At 37.1% G+C, this 20,538-nt stretch overlaps 1 protein-coding gene across 6 annotated transcripts in view; it reads right to left on the bottom strand.

Annotated features, from left to right (window-relative positions):
* The window catches only part of ERBIN (erbb2 interacting protein), a 149,779-nt gene that overhangs the window by 76,374 nt on the left and 52,867 nt on the right, over nt 1–20,538 (bottom strand). For all 6 annotated transcript variants that reach the window (XM_058433813.1, XM_058433809.1, XM_058433810.1 and 3 more), the window contains exons 2-4: nt 15,909–15,956; nt 11,652–11,849; nt 9,671–9,788 (exon numbers count right to left, since the gene is read on the bottom strand). In XM_058433813.1, coding sequence (XP_058289796.1) covers nt 9,671–9,788; nt 11,652–11,840 — 307 coding nt within the window. In that variant the 5' untranslated portion in view covers nt 11,841–11,849; nt 15,909–15,956. The remainder of the gene's footprint in view (nt 1–9,670; nt 9,789–11,651; nt 11,850–15,908; nt 15,957–20,538) is intronic.

Raw genomic sequence — 20,538 nt, 5'->3', positions numbered from 1 at the left:
ACTGTCTGAGGCCAAGGAGTTCAAGACCAGCTTGGGCAACACAGCAAAACCCCATCTCTACAAAAAAAAAAAAAAATAGCCGAGCATGGTGGTGCGTACCTGTAGTCCCAGCTACTCAGAAGGATGAGGGGGAAGTCTCCCTTGAGCCCAAGAGTTCTGGATGCAGTGACCTATGATCATGCCACTGTACTCCAGCCTGGGAAACAAACAGAGCGAGACACCTCCTCTTAAAAAAAAAAAAAAAAAAAAAAAGACTGCTGCTCAAATGTAAAATGAAGCTCTAGATTAGATATCATAAAACACAACTGTCTTCTTCAAATCACTCTCACTTAGTTACAGAAGAACTCTCTCTCTCTTAACTTCTGAGAAAGAGAAAACCCCTTCTGACACCTAGGAGCTGGCCTGGTACTATCACTAGTCCTTGGTCTTAATACAAACAAGCCCTGGCATTCAGATGGAGGCCTCAGTGTTCTCCTGCTGAACAAAACTATTTCACAGAAATCAATATCACACCAAGCCATTCTGTAACCATGATATATCAAGACAAAAACAAATTTATAATCGTGTCTGAAAAAAGACAAAACATGATATTGTCCAAGCCAAAAAATACCAAACAGCACCTTTTCCCAGATAATAAGTGACTGATGGATTGTTTACTGTTTACAGCTTTAGTTGTACTCTAATCAACTTCCCTATAGATAACATTAAGATACCCAATCATAGAATTACCCCACTTCTTGAACAGCATCCCATCCACAGCAAATCGTTATTTTCTGAAACCTTCCCAGTATCACCAAGCAAAAGCCCAAATCCTGTATTTTTTTTTACACCTTCTGCGACCCTCATGAATCCCAATAATATGAGTTTTTGCTCACCATGAAGTAATAAACCCAAACTGTTCAACTGCAGGTGAGTCCCTGGTGGTCTCTGCCAGGCAGGTGTCAACATCCCACCGTCCCAGTTGTTGAATTTAAGTCAACACCCTTACCCTTCCTGCACTCCAAAGGCAATGATTACCATACTACAGAATGAAACACTTGAGTTCTGGTCAAAACCAACAGGAAATTGCAAACTCAAACGATGATAGTTTCCATAGGATAACACATGTATGATTTGGACCAGATATAACACAACAAATAATAATGCCTATGCTATGGTAGGGCACAAATGAGTGCACACTCTAGTTAACAGTCTACATTTATCAAAACACTTGGCAGTGGCCAGAAATCACCAGTCTAAACATGGACAGTGTAAAACACGGTTTTCTTTCTTTCATTATCTTAAATAAAGTGATTTATTAAAACAGCTGGGCTCAAACATCAACTACAAAGCAAAATGGCAATTTTAGAAATTCAAAACACCGTAACTTCCCCATGAATCTGTAATATCCTCTTTTTTTTATTAATTTTTTTTTGCACACAAAACAAACATTTTCTAAAAATACATACAAACAAAAAGATGCATATCAAACATATTAGGAAGGTTGCACATGGGAAGTCGAATAGAAATGGGGGGTGGGAATTAAAATAAATGAGAGAGGGACTTTATATGGATCAGTGATAATAGCTCAATCCTCTATTTGACAAAGAAGAAGGAGAAAGAAGAGGAAGAAAAAGAAAGTGGGATAAAGGATCAGAAAGGGAGGAAAATAGAAAAACTTAGAGTATGACTCCAGGGTAGACCTGTTCTGTTGTCACTGAGAGTAATATCCTCTTAATCAATTTAACTTCTTTTAGTTTAATGTTAAAAGGCTTTTCCAATAGTTTGTCCCCAATCATCAGATTTTCTCAAGTTAAAAGAACTGCTTTCTGCTTTGACCACAAACTTTCAATTCACTCTTCCTGGGTTTTGACTGAACTAAAAAGAAATACCTTGGTTAACCTCGTTAGTATTGCCATATTAGACAGAAGGATCTGAGCTACTCTTTCTGGTTTCTCTGCCTTGTAATCCCTGGCATTTTATCCAGTATGTTCATATAAGAGAATTAATAGCTACACGGTTTTTCTTTTATCTCCCGTCCCCACCAGCTTTCCCCATCAACCACTTTGACAGAATGTTTTAATCACATCATCTCAGACTTCCCTACAAGAAAAGCCATTTGATTGCAACAGCAGATCATTTCTCTAATACTGGTTGCTATTTGCAATGGCAAATAGCTTGGGATAGCAGCTTAGAGAACTTTTTTAATTTTAAAAAGTGTACATGCACACGTATGTTTATTGCAGCACTATTTATAATAGCAAAAACTTAGAACCAACTCAAATGCCCATCAATGACAGACTGGATGAAGAAAATGTGGCACATAATATACCATGGAATACTATGCAGCCATAAAAAAGAATGGGTTCATGTCCTTTGCCGGGACATGGATAAAGCTGGAAATCATCATCCTCAGCAAACTAACACCGGAACAGAAAATCAAATGCCGCATGTTCTTGCTCATAAGTGGGAGTTGAACAATGAGAACACATGGACGCAGAGAAGGGAACATCACACACTGGGGCCTGATGGGGAGTGAGGGGAAAGTGGAGGGATAGCATTAGGACAAATAACTAATGTATGTGAAGCTTAAAACCTAGATGACGGGTTGACGGGTGCAGCAAACCACCTTGGCACGTGTATACCTACGTAACAAACCTGCACGTTCAGCACATGTATCCCAGAACTTAAAATAAAATAAAATAAAAAGCATACAGGAAACCAAAACTCGAGAAAAGAAAGAGAAGAGCAAATTAAGACCCAGAACAAATTAACATTCCAGTTTTATCATAGACTGTAAAAGAAAAAACTGAATTTCTTGATAAATACAAATATTAAATCCCTTAAAATTATGTACTTCCTAGAATGATCCATTTCATGTGTTTAATAATCTTACAGATAAACTAACAAATTTAGATTAAGTCCCCAATTTAACAACCAGACCAATAAACAGAGAAGCAAAGAATAGAGGCCATTTCTTTTTATTCCTAAACCATGCTAACTTGCCAAATGAAAAACACTGATAAGAACTACATAAAAAATCAGAAACTATCACAGCCTAAAAGCCAAAATCCTAAAAGCAAGTGCTTTTAAAGAAATACAGCTTGATGATACGATGAATAACAAAGTATGCCACAAGTTTCCTGCCTCCTTCCAAACAGTGCACAACAGCTAATGAATCTGAAAACTGTACCTAGCATATTATGATAAACTTAAATATAAGACTGAAATGATACAAAAACCTAAAAAAACACTAGAGCTTAAATATAAGCAAAATAGTAAGAGCTTAAATTGTACTATTACATTTTAATAATTTCATGAAATATTACATTTTAATAATTTCAAAATATTACATTTGCTTAAATGTAATAACATTTAAATGTAATTTAAATGTAATAACTTTAAATATAATAAATTAAATGTACATGTAATTTAATGTAATAAATTAAATGTAATAAATTTAAATGTAATTTAAATGTAATTACATTTGCTTAAATGTACTAACCTTTCTTTTAAGCAGTCTATTATCAAATCAAAAACGCAACAAAATTTGAATTTCTCACATCCAGCCACATCAACCTAATATGCGTGCTTTATTAATTTTTTTTCAACACAATAGACCTATACAAGCATATATATTAGGGTTGAATACTACAGGTTGATTAAAATTATTTCAGCTCTCTAAAAGTAAAATGGGTTAAATACACCACTTATGAAGAATATAAGATGAGGAATTAAAATAACTAGAATTTTTACTTGGCAAGGTAACTTCTGACACTATCACAGTCTCGTCTCCTTTCAGCTAGCCTTGTTATGAACAATGAAGTTTCACTTAGACGTCAATTCAAGACTAAAAGGAGAGAAAATACAAGTAACAAGTAAAATGCAAAAAACTGATTCTGCAAGTTAAAGAATAGATGTGGTCCTTTCTATGTGAGGAATCATATAAAAAGAACAGACCAATTTGATTTTTAGTCAAATAAACTAAGACTTATTGGCAGCAATAAGTAATGTCATTCCTCCTTGAGGCAGAACACTTAAGTACTTTTCCTAAATCTTTTGATCACATCAAGATTATCTCCAATGCCTCAAAAACATTCACAGGTTGAAATAATTGTTTAAAAGTTTTCAATATAGTAGAAGCAACAACAAAATGCTAAACTAGAAAGGTAAAAGAGCTACTCTGCAGTCTAACAGGTTGCCTAACTCTGCAACATGTAATTCTTTAAATAGTTATACAAAAGCCTAGGATATTAATTTAATGATGCTGTAGGGTTAGAACATACCCATAATTCCACCATTCTCATTTTAGAGTAATAAACATGAGGTTAATCCATTTTCATGAAGCATATATGCAAGTTATTTTCATTACTGAGCCAAGCAATACTTCTATACCATAAAGACTGATAGCAAAGTTTACCCAGTACATACAATTCCAGAGGCATAAGATTTTTAATCAATACCCAAATTATCTTGAGTCCCTTTCCTTATACCTTAACAACTCCCATTTAAAAAGACCAGAAAGATACTCCTTTAGGATGAAAAGGTAGATGTGATGACTTCTAAAGTGACAATAATTCTAGAATTCTATAATGCTCTGGATTAATTTATCTGTCAACATATGTAGAGATACTCCTTTAGGATGAAAAGGTAGATATGATGACAACTAAAGTGACAATAATTCTAGAATTCTATAATACTCTAGATTATGTGTCAACATCCATAGAGATCTGATGGTAATCAAATTCATTTACTTTGGGATGTATCAGGCACCACCAGGCACTAATACTAACTACTAGGGATGGAAACACAAATTTCACACTGCCCTCAAGGAAAAGTTTGAAATGGCAGACATTTAGCCTGAATAAAATTATGAGAGGAAAAGTCACACAAATCAAAAGCCAACCGATCTAAACACTTCAAAAATGGAAATTGTCATGAAAATCATGAGCAAACTGTTCCTGATTTAAAAGGACCAGAGACACAACAACTAAATGCTTTACATAATCTTTATCTTGAAAGGAGGGATATGGAGAAGGAGCCTAAAGAGTTTAAAAGAGCATTATTAGGCAACAGGGGAAATGTGGTGTTAAATTTCTCGAGAGTGATGTGGTTATTCCGATTCCCCTGTTCTTAGGGGATGCATATTCAAACATTTAGGAGTGAAGACATGATGCCTCCAACTTAAATTTAAATAAGCTTAGCAAAAAGACTTTTTTTTTTATTTATTTATTTATTTATTTATTTATTTATTTATTTATTTATGACAGTCTCGCTCTTGTCGCTGGAGTGCAATGGCACAATCTCGGCTCACTGCCACCTCTGCCTCCCGAGCTCAAGCAATTCTCCTGCCTCAGACTCCCAAGTAGCTGGGATTATAGGCGTCCGCCACTACGCGTGGCTAATTTTTTGCATTTTTAGTAGAGACGGGGTTTCACCACATTCGCCAGGCTGGTCACAAACTCCTGACCTCAGGTGATCTGCTCACCTTGGCCTCCCAAAATGCTGGGATTACAGGGGTGAGCCACCACGCACAGCCAAAAAAACATTTTATATAAGCAATGACATGCATATATCTTTTTCCTGAACATATTTAAATTCACATACATGAAAAAAAGAAGTAAGACAAATGTAACAAAATGCTAACAACTGGTGAAGCCATGTGTGTTCTTTTACCTTTTACATAGGTTTCTTATTTGGGTATAATTTTTTTTTTTTTGAGACAGGGTCTTGCTCTATTTTCCAGGCTGGAGTGCCATGGCATGATCACGGCTTACCACAGCCTTGACTTCCCAGGCTCAAGCAATCCTCCCACAACAGCCTGAAGTAGTCAGAACCACAGGCACATGCCACCATGCACAGCTAAGTTTATGATTTTTTGTAGAAACAAGGTTTTGCTATGTTGCCCAGGCTGATCTCAAACTCCTGAGCTCAAGGGATCCTTCCACCTCGACCTCCCAAAGTGCTGGGATTACAGGTGTGAGCCACTGGGCCTGGCCAAAAATTTTTAAGATAGCTAGATAAAAAGCAGGACATCACTATGAATGAATCCAATCTAAATAAAAATTAAATAATAAATTTATTAAAAATACAAATAGCTCAAGTTAAACAGCTCAATAACAAAAGGTAAAATAAAATACAGTACTATCTTTAAAGCTAAAATGTATTAGTTATTGTGAACTGAACGTTAGTACAGCACTAACCACTAAAACCTTCACCTTAACCTAGGATGAACATAAGTAAATAATAAATCCTTAAAACAGAAGTCCTGATTTGATCGTAATCCTATAAAACATACATTTCGATGACCTGCAACTAAAATAAACAGAATTTAATAAGTGGAGATACATATATATTTTTTTTTTCTTTTTTTTTGAGAGTCTTGCTGTGTCACCCAAGCTAGAGTACAGTGGTGCTATCTTGGCTCACTGTAACCTCCGTCTGCTGGGGTTCAAGTGATTCTCATGCCTCAGCCTCCTGACTAACTGGGACTACAGGCACGTGCCACCACACCTGGTTAATTTTTGTATTTTTAGTAGAGACAGGGTTCACCACGTTGGCCAGGCTGGTCTTGAACTCCTGACCTCAAGTGATCTGCCCGTCTCAGCGTTCCAAAGTGCTGAGATTATAGGCGTGAGCCAACATAACTTTGTGTGTGTGTGTGTGTGTGTGTGTGTAGACAGACAGCTGGTTAATTAGCTTGCCAAAGTTAACTGTTAATTGTGAAAACAGGATGACTTCTGGCCCTAAAATGCTTCATAATAAGTCCTAAAATTTAGGAAAACTGATAGGAGAAGGATTACTTCTGGATACTCATATCACTAGGACAAAGAATGACTTTGAAGCTAAGAGCTGTGGAATATGATTACTACGTATTTGCTGGCACTGCTGCACTAACTTGGTGGGACTTGTTTATAAAGTTTTTTTCCCCAATTCTTATTAAGAAGTATTATATGACAGTATTTAGTGCTTAGTGAAAGTCCTATATTTGGTCAGACCATTTAAAATTTATCCTCATGTGATTCTTTCTTTTTTGTAATTATAAAAGAAATACACACACATTCTAAAAATTTCAAGGGCTGATTTCTCTCTCCTTCTGAGGTAAGGACTTAACATTTTAGAATGTATCTTCCATACTTAATGAATATCAAACTAAACATACTAAACAAGACTACTTGGCCTTAATAATTTCAACATATGTATAAAAGTGATATATCACATTAACAAAACAAAGGAAAAAATCTCTCAATGGATGCAGAAAAAGCATTTGACGAAACTCAACGTCCTTTCATAATAAACTCTCAACAAATCAGGTATAGACGGAAAGCACCTCAACACAATAAAGGCCGTATGTGACAAACCCACAGCTCACATCATACTTAACAATGAAAAGTTGAAAGCTTTTCCTCTAAGATCTGGGACAAGGCAAGGATGCCTATTCCTGCCACTTCTTTTCAACGTTGTACTTAAGTCCTACCCAGAGAAAGAAATAAAAGGATTCCAAATTAGAATAGGAGAAATTGAAGTGTCCCTATTTGCAGACAACATAACCTTATATATAGAAAACCCTAAAGACTCCAACCAAAATACTGTTAGAATAAATTCAGTAAAGTTGCAGGATACAAAAATCAACATACAAAAATCAGTAGCATTTTTACATACTAACAACAAACTATATGAAAAGGTTATTAAGAAAACAATCCCATTTATAATAGCTACCAAAAAAATACTTAGAAATAACTTTAATTAAAGAGGTAAAAGACATATACACTGAAAACTATAGAATATTTGATGAAAAAAATTGAAGCAGCACAATAAACAGAAAGAAATCCTGTGTTCATGGACTTGAAAATCAATATTGTTAAAATGTCCATACTACCCAAAGTGGTCTACAGATTCAACCCAATCCCTACCAAAATTCCAATGACATTTTTCATAGAAAAAGAAAAATCCTACGATTCATATGGAGCCACAAAAGACTGAATACCCAAAGCAATGGTGAACAAAAAGAACTAAACTGCAGGCATCACACCTGACTTCAAAATACGCTACAAAGCAATCACAATCAAAGCAGCATGGTAGTAACATGAATAGACAGACCAACGGAAGAGAACAGACAGCCCAAAAATAAATCCATGTATTTTGTCAATTATTTTTTGACAAAGGTGCCAAGAACACACAATGGGTAAAGGACAGTCTCTCCAATAAATGGTGTTGGGACAACTGGACATCCACATGCAGAAGAATGAAATTAAACCCTTATCTTACACAATTTAAAAAATCAACTCAAAATGGATTAAAAACTGTAACACCCAAAGCTATTTAAAAAAAAAAAAAATAGGAGAAAAGCTCCATGACACTCTGGAGCCTGGCAATGGCTTGAACAATGATTTTTTAAATATGATCCCAAAAGCACAGGCAAGAAAAGCAAAAACAGACAAATGGGATCACACCACACAAAATAGCTCCTGTACAGCCAAAGAAACAAAAGAGTGAAGAAACAGATTACCGAGTGGGAGAAAATGTTTGCAAACTGCACATCTGAGAAGGGGTTAGTATTCAAAATATATAAGAAACTAAAAAACCTCAATAACAAGAAAACAAGTAATCTGACTTAAAAATCAGCAAATGACCTGAATAGATAGTTCTCAACAAAAGACACACAAATGACCAACAGGTATATGAAAAATGTTCAACATCATTAATCACCAGAGAAATGCAAATTAAATCTATAGTGAGATACAACCTCACACCTGTTAGAATGAGTAAAAAGACTAAAGATAAGTGCTGATGAGGGTTGTCGAGAAAAGGGAATGCTTGCACACTGTTGGTGGGGATGTAAATTAGTATAGCTGCTATACTATGGAGAGTCCTCAAAAAATTAGAACTACCAAAAGATCCAGCAATCCCACTACTGGATATGTATCAAAGTGAATGAAATCAGTATGCTGAAGAAATATTTACACTCCCATGTTCATTATAGCACTATTCACAATAACCAAGACAAGGAACCAACCTAAGTGTCCATCAACGGATGAATGAATAAAGAAAATATGATATACACAATGGAGTACTATTCAGCCTTTAAAAAGAAGAAAACCCTGTTAATTTGCAATAACATGGATAAACCTGGAGGATATTATGTTAAGTAAAACAAGCCAGGAACAGAAAAAAAAAAAAATACCACATAAGCTCACTTACATATGGAATCTTGCTGAGGCAGAGGCAGAGTAGCATGGTGGTTACCAGGGGCTGGGGATAGGGAAGCAGGGATGGAGGATTGGAATATGTTGTTCAAAGGATATAAAATTTCAGTTTGACAGGAGAAATAAGCACAAGAGATCTATCCTGCAACATGATGACCGCAATTAAAAATGTAAAAACAACAACAACAAAAAACCCTTACATTTATTCTCCACGTGCTTTAAGCTATCACAGATTTTACATTTACATACTAAACAAATTCTAAGCCAAGGCTATAACATTTAATTTTACTGTATTTGATACAAAACAGGTGGCAAAACTTGTAAAGTGGGGCAACTATCTTTACATAAAACATTCTCAGATGAAGTTCATATTAATATATTAGATTTAACTTATTTTTATATTTTTATTTTTGAAAACTCAATAGAAATCTTAGTAATGAAACATGTTCCCAAGTACAAAAAATTATGGGCAAAAAAAGCCTTACCATTCTTGCTGACATCCAGTTCCCTGAGATTAATAAGGTTTGCAATGGATGCTGGTAACGTTGTTAAATCATTGTCTGGCAAACTCAGTTTGTGTAAAGACTGACAGTTAAAAAGTTGCTATTGAAAAAAGGGAGGAAAGAATGTCAATTATATATATCTTTAAATATTTCATGAGCTAACTTTTATTATCAGCCATACTAAAACTGAAAGAGTTACAACCTACACTAATACCAGGAAAGATGCCTCATTGTTCTGGTTATGCTATTATGGATATGAATACAACTGAACCATTCAGATTAATTTATATCTTCATACTTCTACCTTAAGTAAAATACACTTAGTGAGAATAAGTATATGGCTATATCCTCTGTTGAGTTAGTAAAAAAAAATAAGTGGCTATTAAATGTGATAAACTCTGGAGCTTGTCATTCAAGCAACCTTATTCCAAAATGAAAGCCCTATTTAAGAAGAGTATTCTTCTAAAAATGTAAAAGTGTTAGGTATGATAAGACATAAATGATTCAGTTATTTGCACTGTTGTAGCAAGACTTTCTCTTTTCACCAAAACCCCTAAACCAAGACTCTACTGGTGGTGATTAGAGATGGAGACAAATTTTGGTCTTCTATATTCTCTAGAACTAGCTAAGGAAGATAAATTGCCTGCTGAAGAACAACATATAAGGAAGAACAGTAAATTATCCAACCACAACCTAGGTTTCTAGTTCATAAACATGAGACCAACAACCTTTAATTTTTATCCATAGCCCTATAAAGATTTCTCTGTAAGATGACCCCTAGGATAGCAGTGGCTTTCAAAATGTTCTCACTGACCACCAGAAAAAAGCCTGTTGCATACTGTCATCCAGTATGTATATACACACAAATCTAAAATATTTTCATGAAACAATGGCTATACACAACACACTCTATTTTCTATTTTTTATAATTAAGGTTGCAAGAGTAGGTATAAGACGTCCATTAAATCTGAATTTCAGACAAACAAATAATTTTTTAGTACAAGTATATCCCACAATTTTATGGGACACACTTACACTAACAAATATATTCCTTGTTTATTTGAAAATTCTGACAAATACTGTAAATAGAAAACTTACTAAAAAAAAAAAAAGAAAATTCTAATTTAAGCGTCCTATATTTCCTAATTCTCGCAGTCCAAATTTATAGTTTTTTTCCAAAATGCTGTCCACACATACTAAATTGATTTTATGAGCTACCAATGGGTCTCCATGCAGTTTCAAAAACACTGCCGTTTGGGTGGCAAAAGATCCCAACAATTAAATTATTGCAATTTAATTGGTATAAGATAATGAGAGGGAAAATTGATATAGGATAATGAGACTGGGATTTAAGAAGAAAAAGTACACTGAAAAAAGTTTAGTGGAAAAAAAGGTGATAACTTGAGAAGGTGTTTCATGGCAACAAACCAACTTTCTCCTTTCAGTTGTTACTAGACTTCAGAAATGTTAAGTCCTCCAAAACCTTTCCAAACAATTGTAAATGGAGGAAAACAGTATCTGTATGAACTCAAGAAAAGCTGTTTAACAATAAAATTATGATATAGTAAAAGGACAATTACCCTCAATTATAACAATACACATTAATGTCTTATGAAAAGTAGAAAAAGACAGCATTAATTTCAATTATTGCTCTAGTTAAATCTACTGACTGCAGAAATTATTTAGTCTCATTATTTACCTTAATGGCTACAATACAACTAAAATTAAATACAAAATTTTACGCTATCTGCACAAGTATAAAAGCAATTTAACTTGAAGAAATACAAGTTTAAAAATCAACTTTTAAAAATTTGAATTGTACGGCATACTCTAAGATACAATTAAACCAAAAAATTCAAACACCACACAAATATACTGGCAACTTTATATCAATATTAGGAATATCATATTTCTAGATATAAAAATAACCAAAGATAATTCTTGAAAGAAAGTATTAGCATACCTTTGGAAGCTCTTCAATCTGATTAGCATCTAAATAGAGCTCCTCCAAGGTTTTTTCAAAAGTAAAAATCTCTTTCGGAACTTGTTCTAAGCTGCAATGAGAATAATCAAGAGTAGTGACAGTCTCCTCTTCCCCTCGTAGACAGCGACATGGTACCAACCGCACAAACAAACTTCGTTTCGTAGTCATTTTTAGACACTGCAATATTCGAATAAAAAGAAATTAAAAACATACATATTACAACGGTTTTTCAGAACAAATCATTCCAATCTATCACAATTCATATGTCACAGATAAACACTTCTCCCGCCACTATACAAGCACAATGGAACCCATTTAACATTGCTTTAATACCCACATTTATAACTACTGGATTTCAAATTAAACTCAAGCTCTTTAGTACTTCACAAAACAATCCATGAAGTAGCCATTTACATGCTTCTTCAAAAACTGTGCTTTGAGGCCGGGCGCAGTGGCTCACGCCTGTAATCCCAGCACTTTGGGAGGCCGAGGCAGGCGGAACACGAGGTCAGGAGATGAGATCACCCTGGCTAACACGGTGAAACCCTGTCTCTACTAAAAATACAAAAAATTAGCTGGGCGAGGTGTGGGCACCTGTAGTCTCAGCTACTTGGGAGGCTGAGGCAGGAGAATGGCGTGAACCCGGGAGGTGGAGCTTGCACTGAGCAGAGATCACGCCACTGCACTCCAGCCTGGGCAACAGAGAGAGACTCAACCAAACCAACAAAAAAAACTGTGCTTTGAGTCTGCTTCTTAGTTCTCAACAAGAGAAACTCTAATAAGACAAAGATTTTTATTTAATTTTACTTAATTTCTGACTAAGAGTTCTATGAGTCTTCATTAAGGACTTGATTAAGTGCAGTTTTGAGTAGGAAGTGGGAATGCAAAGATATTTTCAGGTCTTCTTAACCAGCCATCAGCGATCAATCACTTTATAACCTTCCTATGAAAAGTCCAAGTTTCCACATGAAAATTCCCACCTACCCCAAGTATATTTTGTTTCAATTAAATATTGGCCATATAGTTTTTCTAAAGAACTTATATGTCTTAAATGTGTTTAAGGTTACACAATGGTGCAAAAACTTGCTTAAATAAAGAACAGATTTCAAATTAATTGAGGGAAAAGGCCAATTCTGAATTAGTGAACATTCTCAGGGCCACTTTATTAAGTACATAATGTATATACATAGGTTAATTCTAACTAGGCTAAGATTATATTAGCAAAGTAAGATTATATTTGCACAAGTAATGAAGCAATTAACTTGAAGAAATAAAAGTTTAAAAATCGACTTTTAAAAATTTGAATTGTGCAGCATACTCTAAGATAAAATTAAACCAAAAAATTCAAACACCACACAAATATATTGGCAATTTTATAGCAATATTAGGAATAAATAAAATAAAAATGATAATTAGTGTTATCAATGCTTTCTATATAAAACAATCCATTCTTGCTGTAGTCAGAAGATTCTATTAGAGTATTAGATTACCTCTAACCAGAACCAAGACTAGGTTAAGGCCAGTAAGGCCTCAGGCACAAAATATAAGGAGGTATCAAAAAATTCAGTAATCAAGATAAATACAATATCTTAATATAATGTTTTAAAAATACAGATTACTGAAAAAGAATCCATGTATAAACAAAATGTCCAAGGTTAAAATAAAGACAGGATCTGGTATTAGTGATTTTTCCTTTTGCCTCAAGCTGTAACAGGGATCTGCAAGGCACTGCTTCTAATTCTTCTACTTCACATTATATGATATTTTAGAAGTGACAAAGAGTAAGATACGTATTTCCCTTGCAATCTTTTTTAAAAATTGATTATTCTAGGCTGAGCTCAGTGGCTCAGACCTGTAATCCTAGCACTTTGGGAGACCAAGGCAGGCAGGCGGATCACTTGAGGTCAGGAGTTCGAAACCAGCCTGGCCAACATGGTGAAACCCCATCTTTATACAAAAAAATTAGCCGGGCATGGTGGCGCGTGCCTGTAATCCCAGGTACTTGGGAGGCTGAGGCAGGATAACTGCTTGAACCTGGGAGGCGGAGGCTGCAGTGAGCCGTGATCGTGCCACTGCACTCCAGCCTGAGCAACACAGTGAGACTCCGTCTCAAAAAAAAAAAAATTATTTTTTTGACTATACTTACTCAATCACTCTATACCAGGCACTGTGCTAAGTTCTTTAGATAAACTATATGCAGACTCTCATTTCATTGTCACTACTTTTTTTTTTTTTTTTGAGATGGAGTCTTGCTCTGTCACCCAGGCTGGAGTGCAGTGGCGCAATCTCAGCTCACTGCAAGCTCCACTACCCGGGTTCACGCCATTCTCCTGCCTCAGCCTCCCGAGTAGCTGCGACTACAGGCGCCTGCCACCATGCCTGGCTAATTTTTTTTGTATTTGTAGTAGAGATGGGATTTCACCGTGTTAGCCAGGATGGTCTCCATCTCCTGACCTCATGATCCGCCCGTCTTGGCCTCCCAAAGTGCTGGGATTACAGGCATAAGCCACCGCACCCGGCCTACTTACTCAGTCACTCTATACCAGGCACTGTGCTAAGTTCTTTAGATAAACTATATGCAGACTCTCATTTCATCGTCACTATAACTTTCTAAGATATGTGCTGTTATCTGCATTTTTCCATGAAGAAACTGAGTCTGTGCTCTTCTATACTGCTTCTCAATATATAATAATGCATACCTGAAGGAAGTTTCTTAAAACAATTCAAGTATCAGTAAATCTTCACTACATACTTCTCCTTCAGAATTTAAAAAAAGAAACTAAGATGTCAAACATTAAATGTTTCCCTCTAAAATCTGTCAACAAATAAATATCCAGAAAAGTTTACTACTTAGTAACAATCTTTGTTTATATTAAGACATATTTTATCAATAAGAATAAACAGTTCATCTAATAAGATTTTAATCACCAGAAGACAATTTAGATTTTACCTATGTGCTTATGAGATCATTTTAAAAATTCCAAAAATGAATACAAAATTTCTTGTTCTAGACATTTTAAGAATACAACTGATACTGAGTTAGGAGGACACTTAAGAATGGGAAAGAATTCTATCTGCTATGTCCAGTATGGTAGCCACTAGACACATGTGGCTATTTAAACTTAGTATTAAAAGCTAAATCAAATAAAATTAAAAATTCAGCTTATTAGTCACACATGTAAACGCTTAATGGCCACTGGACCATACTGGGTCCAAACATACAAAGATAACATATAAAGATGTAGGGCACTTGAGGTATAAGACAATTTATAGGGTCAAGTAATTGTTAATGGAGATATAATAATTTCCAATTTTTTTTTCTGTAGCGCTAATCATGTTGCAGACAGACAAATAGAAATTGTAGAACTTCTCTGAAAGGAGAATAAATTCATAAAAGGAAGATTCGATTGGGCTCTAGGAAGCTACATAGAGTTGAAATCTCAAAGGAAAACTTTCTGTGAATAGAGACTATAAACACAGCGGTTTAGACCTCAGATCAAATTCAGTGGGCCTGGTGCCAATATAAAAATGAACACCAAATCTATATAGGCCTGCAAGTGGAAGTGGTACAGACTAAAAACTGCTGACTGATAAGAAAGGTTGAGAACCTTAATTTTTGAGGGCAGAGGAGGAAAGTAACATATGAAAGAGAAGTAAATGAGTAACAGTACCCAAAGACTGATTCTCCTTTACAGAATAACACAAGGAAGTAATCCAAAAGGAAGAAAGCCTCGCCTGATCAGAACTAAATTGATCAACGTGGGAACTGCTCATTAGAATTTCAGGTATATGATAAGGAAGAGCCACTTTATAAATCAGAAGTAACACTGTAGACACAAGAATCTTCTAATCACAATGGAGAAGAACGTACACAATGTATATAAGTCGACCCAGAAAATGAGCACAATAATAAGCCTTTTTTTTTTTTTTTTTTTGGAAACAGGGTCACACTCTGTTGCCCAGGCTGGAGTGCAGTGGTGCGATCTTGGCTCACTGCAGCCTCGATCTCCCAGGCTCAAGTGATCCTCCCACCTCAGCCTCCCAAGGGTACTACCAGGCCACCAGCCACCATGCCCGGTTAATTTTTGTAATTTCTACAGAGATGGGGGTTTCGCCATGTTGCCCAGGCTGGTCTCAAACTCCCGCACTGACCTCCCAAAGTGCTGGGATTAGAGGCATGTGCCACTGCAACTGGATGCTGAACACTTTCTACCAAAAGAAATTGAAGTTACTTACCACTGGGTTGAATTTATCTCCCTGATGTTTCTTAATTGAGCCAACATTCTATGGAAAGCAAAAAAAGAACCAAAATTAACAATAAAAACAGATCTTTATGACTTTAAGGAACTTCTCTTTAAATATCTAATTTATAAAAAAGTTAAATTAAACTTCTCAAAAATTAACCTCTGTAAACTGAAAATAGTTAAGACCAAATAGTCAAACCAAAATATTTGCCTCTTAAAAACACACACACAAGTGTATGCACACACACACACACATATTTACTAGCTTCTAAATAAATGACTAGCTTTTTTTTTTTTTTTTAAGAGACTGGGTCTCACTCTGTCACCTAGGTTGGATCCCAATGGCACAAACATGACTCACTTCAGCCTTAAACTCCTGGGCTCAATCAATCCTCCCACCTCAGCCTCCTGAGAAGCTAGGACTACAGGTGTATACCACCATACCCAGCTAATTAAAAAAATTTTTTTAGAGACAGGGTCTCACTATGTTGGCCATGCTGGTCTTGAACTCCCGGCCTTAAGCGATTCTCCCACCTCAGTCTTCCAAAGTGCTGGGATTACAAATGTGAGACACTGCACCCAGCCAAATGGCTATCTTTATAGTGGATAGTCTTCATACATTTATAAACTCTTGAGAGCCCTCATTATATAAATACTCTTTCACCTACCATTAACATGCCATTAATTTGAACTTACTGAGAAATAATTTTCCAAGCAAATAAACTCGAATGGCCAATTATACTTTAGTAATTTTTCATAGTTCTACGTGGCAGGCACTGTTAGTTGTTTATGGGATTTATTTTCCCTTCTAAGATTTTTTTTTCTTTTTTTGGAGACATTATCACTCTGTTGCCCAGGCTGGAGTACAGTGGTACAATCTCAGCTCACTGAAACCTCCACTTCCTGGGTTCAAGCGATTCTCCTGCCTCAGCCTGCCGAGTAGCTGAGATTACAGGCGTGCACCCAACACCTGGCTAACTCTTTATTTTAGAGAGACGGGGTTTTGCCATGTTGGCCAGGCTGGTCTCAAACTCCTGACCTCAAGCGATCCAACCACCTTGGCCTCCCAAAGTGCTGGGATTACAGACGTGAGCCACCATGCCTGGACTTTTTTTTTTTGAGACAGGGTCTTGCTCTGTCACCCAGGCTGGAATGCAGTGGCACAATCACAGCTCACTTCAGCCTCAACCTCCTGGGCTCAAAGGATCCTCCTGCCTTAGCCTCTTGAGTGGCTGGGACGATAAGCGTGCACCACCACACCCAGCTAACCTTTTCTCTGTGTGTGTGTGTGTGTGTGTGTGTGTGTGTGTGTGTGTGTGTGTAGAGACAGTGTCTCACTATGTTGCCCAAGCTGGTCTCAAACTCCTGGCTCAGCAATCCTCCCACCCAATTCAGCCACCCAAAGTGCTGGGTTTACAGCTGTGACCTGGCCTTCCTTTCAAGACTCTAGATTATTCAGGGCAGTAAGGGGCCCAGCTCAATTACCACTTTTGAGCTTCCCATGGCTGGAGGGGTAAACAAGAAATGGGTAACACAGTGAAAATCAAAGACTTATATTCTGAAGTCTGCTTTGGGGGTGAAGTGCCGGTTAATTCTGGAAAAACATTCGCTTTCCTGATAAATGGGAGCAAATACGTCTGACACCACCACTCTCCCATTTTTCTAGCCTTGTATGTGTGTACACAGTATCTAGTGCTGCAACAACCATCCTATTACCGTTAAGTCAACAAGCATGAGGATTAATAACCAGCCAATAAATAAGACTGACAGAGGAAACAGCATTGCTGAGCAGCTGAATTAATGCTAACTATTCTCTATTTCTGGATTTCTTGGTATGTGGGAAAACTAATTCCCTTATTTGCTTAAACTATTGATATGTTTTCTGTACTTGCAGCCAACACATTCCAAAGTGAGACAGCCTAAAACAAAAAATAATACTCTTAATAAAAAGTACATACATCATAAATCATCTTTTTCTTAAAAACTCAGAGTAATATCTATTTATGTGTTTCAGAATTTCAGAACTGCCCTAAATACATCAAACTATTTGTTGCTATGCCAAATGGTATAGGACTAACGTGTTTAACATGTGTGTTTAATGTTCTCTAAGAATTCTACATATACTGCATGCCACAAAAAACAACAACAACAACAAAGCTGTGTGTACAGCAAGCAAAGTTGGCCACCAAATCTTCTGTCACTCATACACACTCCCACAGACATGACAGTCTGGTAGAATGGAGCTGCCACTAAACTGAAATGGAGTAAGACCATGGTAGGAGCACAGCAGAGAGAAGAGAGATGTTTGTATTCAAAAACTTTACTTTGAAATACTTGAAAGATATCTGAGTAGGACACTGAGTAAGCAGCTGGATATAGGCATTCAGAGATGTGGGAAGAGATCCAAGCTGTGGATATAAATTTGAAAGTCATCTGCTTATAGATGATATTTAAAGCAATGAAATTAGATGAGATCATCAAGGGCAGCAGGGCAGACAGAAAAGAGAACAGGTTCAATGGCTGAGCCCCAAAACATTATAGAAGACCAGCAAAGGACACTGAAGAGAAGCAGTCAAGTGAGGCAAAAGAAACACCCCACCCCAAGAGAAAAAGTATGATATTCTAAAAGCCAGGTGGAAAAAAAAATGTTTCAAGGAGGAAGATGTTATCAACTCTGTTAATAAGGACTTAGAATGGCCACTGTGTATTAATGTGAAAGTCATTGATTATCTTGACAAAACCACCTCTAGTTGGTGGGGCAAAACACTATTTGGAAGGGATTCAAGAAAGAACAGAAGAACTAGAATCAACAACTCAGGTAGTTTTGCTATATAAAACATTAGAAAAATCAAGTAGTTGCCAGACCCGAATATGAATGAAGAGATCCAACAGTAGATTTGTAGGCAGATAGACAGAAATAATCTAGTAGAGAAAGAGAGGAGCTCATGGATAATTTTCATAAGTAGGATTTGGGCAACCATTCATAGACTGCCCTAGTAAACTCTGCCACCAATTTAGAAAGCTGCTCATGAAGAAGAAAAACAAATCTTGGCTGTAATTGCAACTAGCTAGTTAATATTCACTCGTTATTTTTGAAAAATACAGATACTATACCCTCTCCCTAGAGATTCTGATTTAGTAAATTAGGTACAGTATAAAACTCAAAATTCTTTGTCTTAAACAAAATGTCGGGCCGGGCGTGGTGGCTCACGCCTGTAATCGCAGCACTCTGGGAAGCTGAAGCAGGTGGATCACAAGGTCAGGAGATTGAGACCAGCCTGGCCAACATGGTGAAACCCCATCTCTACTAAAAATCCAAAAATTAACTGGGCGTGGTGGTGTGCACCTGTAATCCAGCTACTCAAGAGGCTGAGGCGAGAGAATTGCTTGAACCCGGGAGGCGGAGGCTGGAGTGAGCCAGGATCACGCGACTGCACTCCAGCCTGGGCGACAGACTGAGACTCCGTCTCAAACCAACAACAAAAAAATGTCATGTGATTCCTTTTTCCAACACAGTTTCAACAATAATCAATGCATGGTCAATCTTATTTCATCCATACCATAGCCACTATTATTTAGCCTTCCCCATCCTCTACTTGAGATTATTTTGACAGAAGTCTCAGTTTGAGAATTACTACAAAAATTGAAAAGTAAAATCACTATAAAGTTTTTTTTTTTTAATATAGCACATTTTCTGTTTACCTAAAGAGATCACAAGACATACCTGGCTAGATTTTTTTTTTTTTTCAGTGAGCAATAAAGTTTAATTAACCAGTACTGCGAGGTCACCTTCATGGATTAGCATCCCGCTGTGAGCTGAAGGACTGAACAAGCTGAAGCACAGGATAAACCCATCCCTCCATGCTCCCCACTGTGCAGATGGGCTTACTGAGGCTCCAGCATACACTGCTTGCTCAGCACTTTATCTATTTCAGGCCAAAGTGTCAGCAGAACTGATACCCACAGGGCATCCAAGTCCACATCCAGACCCAGTTCCCTCTGCGGCCATCTCTTAAACCGAGCCACTGACTGCTGATGGTGAGTTCCCCATCATGGGCTGCACTGAGGGTGCCAGAGGACTGGCTAGGCATGCAGCCTGGTTGGTATGGAGTGAAGGGGATTTGGGAGTGGCATCTAGAAGGTCAGCATGAGGGGCAGAGAGCAGAAAGAGAACCCATGGCTTGCAGCCAGCAGGGGAAACGGACCCAGTGCACAGACAGGGCCCCTAGTGAAGCCCATCCAGGCCAACTGCCCTCAGTGTAGATCTGAGTGGAACAGGACAAGACTGATAAGTGAAGAAAATGAGAGAAGCTGAGTGGGCAGGGGCCCCACTGCCTACTGCCTGCAAGGAGGCCATGCTGGGTGTGCAAACAGAATAGCAAGTACACAAAGATCCTCACTGAGGGGGCCCAAAGAGACATGAGGCCAGAGGAGTCAGGGCCAGCAGGGCCAGCCACTCCCAACGTCAGTTATTCCTTGCCGGCCAATATGTTAGGACCAGCTGCTCCATGGAGACGATCTGGTCCACTATTTCCCAGAAACTGGAATTTGCTGCTTGGTACCTCCTCCTGGGGTAGAGCTGCCACAAGGGGAATAGGTGGGAGAAGCGCAGCTGGCTGGGG

This window comes from Hylobates moloch, unplaced genomic scaffold (assembly GCF_009828535.3).
Source record: "Hylobates moloch isolate HMO894 unplaced genomic scaffold, HMol_V3 SCAFFOLD_23, whole genome shotgun sequence".
In the NCBI taxonomy this organism is placed as follows: Eukaryota; Metazoa; Chordata; class Mammalia; order Primates; family Hylobatidae; genus Hylobates; species Hylobates moloch.
The sequence above is the reverse complement of the archived record's forward strand: the minus strand, read 5'-3'. Positions and strand labels throughout refer to the sequence as shown.